Source organism: Macadamia integrifolia, chromosome 3 (genome assembly GCF_013358625.1).
Source record: "Macadamia integrifolia cultivar HAES 741 chromosome 3, SCU_Mint_v3, whole genome shotgun sequence".
NCBI classification, from domain to species: domain Eukaryota; kingdom Viridiplantae; phylum Streptophyta; class Magnoliopsida; order Proteales; family Proteaceae; genus Macadamia; species Macadamia integrifolia.
In genome coordinates this window covers 28705403-28713754 of record NC_056559.1, presented here as the reverse complement: position 1 = coordinate 28713754, position 8352 = coordinate 28705403, and the positions used below count along the sequence as shown (strand labels likewise).

At 40.1% G+C, this 8352-nt stretch overlaps 1 protein-coding gene across 1 annotated transcript; it reads left to right on the top strand.

The window, feature by feature from the left end:
• Positions 1–2967: 2967 nt before the first annotated feature.
• Positions 2968–8352, top strand: LOC122072760 (benzyl alcohol O-benzoyltransferase-like). Its single transcript, XM_042637160.1, has 2 exons — positions 2968–3520; positions 7261–8352. The coding sequence occupies exons 1-2, from the start codon at positions 3071–3073 to the stop codon at positions 8167–8169; spliced, it is 1359 nt and encodes a 452-aa protein (XP_042493094.1). The 5' UTR covers positions 2968–3070; the 3' UTR covers positions 8170–8352.

Sequence of the window (8352 nt, the reverse complement as noted above, 5' to 3'; positions counted from 1 at the left end):
GATAACAAAACATCTACCCAAACAAAAACATCAGAATTATTTTTTGGATCATCAGGATAACTGCCACAATTTTAGCTCATTTCATTTCCCTGTCAACATGAATTGCTTTGGTGGTAATTGTTTTATGAACCATCAGCAGTGGTTGTGTATATTGCAACGATTTTTTACAACCACGGTTGAATGTTTTAAACTAAAATGATATTCCACAGAAGTTATATAAAATTGTCGGTGCATATTTATATATAATAATATTTTTTAAAGAAAAAAGAAGTTTGAAAGACAATATGACCCCCATATCTAAGCACAGGGGAGGAGGCAAAATGATTGCCTCACACGTCATGAAAGACTGAATTCAAGTCCCTATTGATGCTTCCGGGCCCATGCAACTCTTTCTCTCTCTCTTATCAGTACTAATGTTTTTCTAGGATGGCAGTTAATTTGTAAATATGCTATTTTATAATGGCAGTTGATTAAAACCTCAACTAAATTTAGGTTTCAGTTATTTTTTTAGTACAGTTGTTTTTGGTTTGAAACTGAAACCGGTCATTTAAAATGAAATTGAACCAAACCAAAACTGAAAACAAATGTACCCAATAGGCAAAGTTGCAGAGGATGGGGAAGTGGGTGACGTTGGGAGGAAGAACATGGATGGGGTGGTGATGTTCACGAAGAAGAAGAAGAAAGATCAGGTTTGAGTTGAGAAGGATGATGTGAATCATATCATATCTTCTGATTTTCCTTTTCATATAGATGAAGAAATTAAGAGTCCGGCTTGAAGAGCTGGCGTCAAGGGGAAAAGGTTGTGGGATCGAACCCTGTCGTACGCATTGTGTGTGTGTGGATGTGTGTGTAGGTGTACCCATCCGTAGGTTGTCCAGATGGTTAGGGTGAATTGGAGATTGTGTGATGGGCGTACGGTCTCAGGTGCGATTTAACTGAAGACCGTAGTGGTGGATTACTGCTCTAGTCTTCCCTAAATGCATATTAAAACTTACATAAAAAGAAATGAAGATAAACGCAAAATGTCCTCTACAATAATTTGGATAGATAGTGGAAGAAGGTTCCTTGTTTCAGATAGATAAGAATAGAGCTCCTTGCTATCCATTTCCACGATGATCCTATTCATGCTACCGATAACCCACTACAAATAGCCAATGGTTCATCCATGAGAATGGTATCGAAGATTGTTGGTTCAAATTTCACAAATCAAACATGGCCAATGCGATCTCTAATCAAAATCTCCAACTCTCCTTTCTCATGATACTGCTCCACGATGCTTGAAATAATGCAAAGGGAGGTGGGATCCATCCCTGATGAACCTCTTCAACACCATGATTGGGATCCTGTGAGGATACGCTTTATGGAGGGGCTTGAACATAGCAAAATTCCAGTGAGCATCACTGGCAACATTGATAACATTAGTTGGAGTATACACACCCCAGATCTATACGACAAATCGTTTCGTGTACACCATAAATACCAAGCAATGAAACCACAGAGGCCCCAACTTTTTCAATTGATATGTTGCCTTCTTATTCGATACGGTACCATTCCACAAACACTAGCTTAGCCTGCTGGTGGTTACTTCCATTTGAAGAGTCGGCCCTTAGGAGAGGAAGCTGTGGTATCGAATTCTGTCGTATGTAAGTATTTGTGTGTGTGTGTATTGGAATAGGTGGCCATTGGCCAGCCACACTCAATAGGATAGAATAGCAAAAAAATTGTTCATTGTGGCGTAATGAATAGTTGGCTTACCACCACATATGGAATAGGTGGCCATTGGCCAGCCACACTCAATAGGATAGAATAGCAAATGAGTAGTTGGCTTACCACCACATATGGAGAGTAAATATTCTCAACAAACGTGGAGTTGATTAGTAGTCTCATTTCAAATTGTTCATATCTCGTATTAAAAAAAGAAAAAAATATTGTTCATGCCCTTTTCACGAAAAAAAGAAAAAAAAAATCTTCAAGTCATTTCTAATTGAAAAAACAAAACATTTCTTTTCATAAAAGAAGAAAGGGCAGTTTTGAGTTGGTGTAGGTCCCACCATCTTTTGACATTTAGGCTTGGTAGGAGAAGAAAAGAAAAGAAAAGAAAAGAAAAGAAAAAAGAATCTATAAAAATAAAAAGAAAAAAAATGAAATGATGAAAAAAATAAAACGAGTACGTATGTTTGGTAACCAAGAGAAGAAAAGAAAAAATTAAAAAAATTTTGAATTTTAGGAGAGAGATAGAACATAGAAAATCATTGTATAATCATTCATTTTTTGTCTTATTATGTTTTTATATTTTCTCATGTTTTCTTGTATTTTTTGCAAGATTTTTTTTTTTTGAGCAAAAGAAAACTTCACAATTCTCAAGAGAAATTTTGAATTTCAAAAGCTGAATCTTTTCTTAGGTGAAGACATACCAAGTACAAAGAGAAATTCTTAATCCAAGAAAAAAGTACAAAAAATGTATTTTTTTCTTAGCTACTAAACATAGCCTTAAGGGAAAAAAAAAAAAAAAAAATATATATATATATATATATATATATAATAGAAGAAACAGACTTTCTCATTTTTTTTTAATAAAATTGTTCAGACCTTTTTCATGCAATACAAAAATTTCAAGACTTCTAAGTCAATTTTTAAAGAAAAAAAAAATTTCTTTGTCTTTTAGTATTATAAAAATCAAAACATCAATTCAAACGACATGAAATGTGAATGCCTTAATTGCATTAACAAAGAATCAGATCTGGGCCGTTGCATTGGTATCAGTCACGTGTCACCCCCTGAAGGTGGTATTTCATGGAAATGTATCAGATCCGAATTGCAGATGATTTTTTTCCCAAAATCTGTGGACGATCCATGTCCAATCTCGAGTTCTTGAACCTTAATCATTGCTAACGCCAAGAAGCTTTCTTCGTTGGACAACCACTCAGGTAGACAAGCCCGCTGGTCCCAATAGTCCATGCTTCTCACGTGGTAGTGTGGTACTACTCTATATAACTGTCTTTCTTCATTCTCATATCTCAGTATACTATCACCTTCTCCTTTTTCCGGCTACCAAAACCCATTTTCCGGCATGGCATCATCACCATCATCCTTAGTGTTTAAGGTTCAAAGGTGTGAACCGGAGCTGGTCACACCTGCAAAACCCACACCTCATGAATTCAAGTATCTCTCAGACATTGACGACCAAGAGTGTCTACGGTTCCAACTTCCGATGATACAGGTCTACCGAAACGAGCCAGAGATGAGAGAGAAAAACCCAGTGAAGGTCATAAGGAAGGCATTAGCAGAAGCTTTAGTGTTTTACTATCCGCTTGCTGGTAGGATTAGGGAAGTCCATGGCCGGAAGCTGGTGGTGGATTGCACCGGCGAGGGTGCCTTGTTTATCGAGGCCGACGCCGATGTGAGTCTTGACCAGTTCAGTGATGCCGCGTTGCTTCCAACTTTTTCATGCTTGAAGGAGCTCCTCTACGACGTTCCTGGATCGAGCGATATTATTGGCTGCCCCCTCTTGTTGATTCAGGTGAGGACATCATGGTATAAGGACAGCTAAGAAAAGTCAAGATTTTACTGTTTCCTTCTGATTAAATTTAATAAGAAAATCCACCTGCCATCTGATTTCTTTTGTTCATCCATATGAAACAGGAGCCATGGAAATGGATTCTTTCAAACTTATTATGTTTCTATGTATTTTAAGCTTTAGTATGCTACCCATCTCATTAACTATTTCTCTAATTGATTTCCAATGGTAATATGGATCGAGTTCAGATCCTCTCCCCTATAATGGGTATCTCCATCCCATCTCACACAGTCCATGGGGTGGGGTGGGGTGGGGTGGGGTGGTTACCAGCGGTGGAGAGGATCCAGAGACTCAGATTGACTAGAAGAGAGGTGTGAAGGAAGGAGTCTGGCTCTGCTGCACCTAAAGTACAAAGAGGGCTGGAAATCCGTCATTCAACACATATCTTTTAAAACCAAAAGGGTTGGCCTTGATGCAACTGTAAGGTTGCTTCATTATGATCTAGTCTTTGTGTATTTGAGTTAGAAAATAGCTTTTTTGGAAACAGAGGTAAGTCTTGGTATATACAGGACGAAAGTTTGCAACCACCTAGATTGCATGATCTTTAATGTTATCCGATCTTGCAACCAAAGAAATAGAACCTCAAAAATATTTTGAAAAATACAAAAACTTATGGTAATCATGAACCCAAGTGAATTATTTTATTTCTTTGGCTATCACACGGGATAGCAATAAAGTTTTATCCAATCCACGTAGCAGCAAAATGGGTGGCTATCACACGGGATTGCAAGTAGTGTGTGAGAATTATTGTAATATGGTGTGAAAATCAAAACCCCAAAATGGTGTGATTAGTGTACGGGTCCCACAAGTGGTCCACATGTCTGGTATCCAAAGTCCATATGTATCTTTGATGTTCTAAATATAGAGCTTACAGCTAATGAAAGATCATCGAATCCTTGTGTGAAAATCAAAACCCCAAAATGGTATCAGAGTCTAGTGTTCAGGTCTTCTCCAGCTAAACTCTTCTTCTAGCCATCACTCTTGTCTGGATTGAACCTACTATAGCTAAAGATACAATCTAGTCCACGCCCTTTTGCAAGTAATCCCTGTTTATGGTTCCTACTGGCGGAAAAAGACCCTTGAGCGTTGTGGGCTTTCAGACGAAGGATGCCGTTCTGTGCCCTGTTTGGCTCAGGTTGCTTTGCAGTAAGGTACTATGGTCAGGGGGGTTCTTGATCGGCCTCGACTAGCTGTGTCTTTACCTACTCTAGTTTCTCCAGTAAGTGGTATTGGTTCAGATCTGGATTTTACCAAATTACTTTGTTTTAATGGCTTCTCCTTCTCCTTCTTCTTCCCTGTTTTCTTCTCCACAACGTTCTTCTTCTTCCCGTTCTTCTTCCTCCTTTTTAGATTATCTTTATGAACTGTCTTATGTTCCTGATGATCAAGTCATCCCTGCTACTCCTACTCTTCTTCTAAACCCTTATACTATTTTTTCCAAAACACCTGCCCAATCCAAATGGACTGCTCTTCTTTGTCCAAAGAAGACCTCTCCTTTAAAGGAATTGGTCCAGGCTTCTCGCATTGATCAACTCTAGGTCCCTGCTACTGATAAAGAACAGCTTTTCACTCTTGAGATACCTTCAGATCTTATTCCTCAATGGATCCAACAAGGATATACTCATCTCCATCTATGAGCGATTAAGTTTGCCCTCTCTTTCCATGGACGAAAAGGCCTACCCGTGGTCTCTAGGATTGCACTGCTTGACAGTCGATTTTTACGGTACCAACATGTCGTGATAGCCACTGTCCAGAAGACTTTAAATGCAGGCACAATGTTTTTAACACTGTATCCTAATTTTAATATCCCTTTGTCCGACCCTCTCCTCTCCACAGCCTTAAAATTTCAAATCCATATTACTGGTGTCCCCCAAAATGCAATTACAAAGGCTACGACTTTGCACTATCAAATGGCTTATCGCTTGTAAAATCATGCATTTGATCTTCTTACTGGCCATTCTGAAGATTCGTTGTTCATCACTATGAACTCTAACCAAGTCCCTTGCTGTACCTATGTTCCCAGACAAATCTCTGATGACGAAGTCCTTCATCTTCTTCCTTCTTCTTGGGTGACAGCTTATGAGCAACAGGTTGTGGTTTCTCAACCTCAAGTTCCTTCTGAACCAGTTCAGTCTACCAATCCTGAGTATATTACTCATCCTTTTGGTGAGGTAGAAATTCGTTTTCCTCCTCCTCGTCCCCGACCTTCACCTTTCCCAACATCTTTTGGTATAATCCAAGAAAAAATCCCTATCAAGTCTTTTGATTCTCTGGGCAATCCGATCTTCTACTTCCAAGATCCAATTACTGGTCATAAATACTTTGACCTCTGTGACTGTGATGATTGTCTTTAGGATTCTGACGATGATTTTCCTTTCTCTCGTCGTTCTACTAGACGAAAGTCTACTCAGCACCAATTACAAGAAAGATATGAGGAGGGTGATCCCTTTGTTGGACCCCTAAGCACTGAATCAAAATACCCTTTCTTTGTCAAATATGGTAATCCTAAGATTTCTCCTCAACCTTCACATTCACCTTTCCCTTGTAAACCTCCTCCAGTCATCCCTCCCTGTTGTATGTATACTCCAGGATCTTCTTCCTCTTCTCTCCTCAAATCTTTTCCTGACCTTCATGATTCCGGTACAGATGTTCATGGTATACGTCAAGTTTGGAAGGTTAAACTTTCAGTCCAAGCTACAGGACGTTCTGATCCTATTTCTCCTGCTGAAGTAGTTTTGAATTGGCAGGCAGAAAATGCTACAATCGAAAATCAGTACCTTGAGCGCATTTTAGCCCAAACTCAACAAACCCATGGTACTTTGTCCCATCATGACCATCTTCTTCAATCCCTCTGCAGAGAAATTGACCAGGTCCATATTGACCTTGCTGGAATTTCTTCTAGTGTTGCTGACACCACTACGGCTTTTGCCCTTATTGGCCAAAAAGAGAAGCACCTCAGATATCTTGAAAAACAGCTTCATCAAATGCAGCAACAACAACCTCGTGCTCCCTCTTTTGCCTCTTCTCCTCGGCAACAGCAACCACTTTCAGTTCAGTTCCAAGCTTCATCCCACATGATCCTTTTGCTATGTATGTCTCTCTGGCGCCTCCTGCTGATTCTTCTTCAAGGACTTTTCCTACTAAAGAATTGAAAGAACTTCAATGACAACAACGTGTTCTTCCCAAAAGAACACGCGCAGTCAGAGGACGTGCTCGCAATAGTAGACTACCCCCAGCATGGACAACCACTTCTGCCCTTATGGATCTTAGTGATTATGAAAATGAAAAATAGAACCTTAAAAAATATTTTGGAAAATACAAAAATCAAGATGGATATTTATGAACTCAAAGAGAAAGTGAATTATTCATTTTTTCAACCACAAACCTAAATAACAAAAAAATTATTTTGCCTATCCCCACTGGGGCAACAGTGTTTGATGGGTGATTTTATAAATTCAAACTTAATTTTGGGTATTTTTGTTAGTTGAAACTTTGGGTGGGTAGTTTTGTAAATCCAAATTTGATTTTGGATATTTTTATTCACTTAATTTTTTGTGGGTAATTTTGTGAAGAAAAATCTAAAAGTGGGTAATCGTGTAATTTTCTCAATTTTAAACTAGCTAATGGTGCCACATCAGTATTATCATCTAACGGTTCGGAAATCTTCGTTAAATTGGATGCAGGTGACCCGTCTAATGTGTGGTGGATTCATCTTCGCCCTCCGATTGAACCACACTTTGGGCGACGCAGCTGGCTTGCTACAGTTCATGTCAACTTTGGGTGAAATGGCACGTGGCGCACAATCTCCTTCTGTGCCACCCGTGTGGAAGAGGGAGCTCCTCAACGCAAGGGACCCTCACCCATCAGGTGTGACCTTCTTACACCGTGAGTACGATGAAGTGCCTGATACTAAGGGTACACTCAGCATCCCTCTCGACGACATGGCCCACCGCCCTATCTTCTTGGGCCCATCTGAGTTGGCAGCTTTACGTAAACATCTCCCTTTTCACCTACGCAAGTGTACCACGTTTGAACTACTTACCGCATGCCTTTGGCGATGCCGCACAATCGCTATCGAACCCGAACCGGAAGAGGATACTCGTGTGGTTGTGATCGTTAACGCACGTGCCAAGTTCCGACCACCGGTGCCGGTAGGTTACTATGGGAATGTGCTGGCATTTACGACGGCGATATCAACGGCGGCTGAACTGTGTCAAAATCCGTTAAGTTACGCGCTGGAATTGGTGAAGAAAGCAAAATCGGAGGCGACCGAGGAGTTCATGAGATCACAGACAAATCTATTGGTGATGAAGGGCCGGCCCCACTTAACCGCAGTGAGAAACATTGTCGTTTCGGATTTGACACGTGCGAATTTCGTGGACGTTGATTTTGGGTGGGGGAAGGCAGTATATGGTGGGCCAGCCAAGACGGGTGTTGGAATATTTCCTGGGGTGCTGGGTTTCTACATAGCGTTCAGGGACCATAAAGGAGTGGATGGGATTGTGGTGTCGATTTCCTTGCCTGGGCCGGCGATGGAGAGGTTTGTGACAGAGATTGAAAACATGGTCAAGGAACCTCCTGTGGATGGGTAATTCGGTAAATGGAAATCTATGGTTTAGGCTTCTTAAAATAAAAAGGCCCATTAAGGGCTATTATTCTCTCTTGGGTGGAGTAGCATGTAGGGTTTAGTATGATGTTTGTCTTAATAATTATGATTAGGGTCTCTTTTATTAAGTATCACCCCTGGCTATGGAATAGTGGTGTTTAATCTTTAA

Coding starts and splice junctions, on each gene's coding strand:
- LOC122072760 (XM_042637160.1), top strand. CDS start 3,071: ATGGCATCATCACCATCATCCTTAGTGTTTAAGGTTCAAAGGTGTGAA. Junction 3,521..7,260: donor GCCCCCTCTTGTTGATTCAG/GTGAGGACATCA, acceptor AATTGGATGCAG/GTGACCCGTCTAATGTGTGG.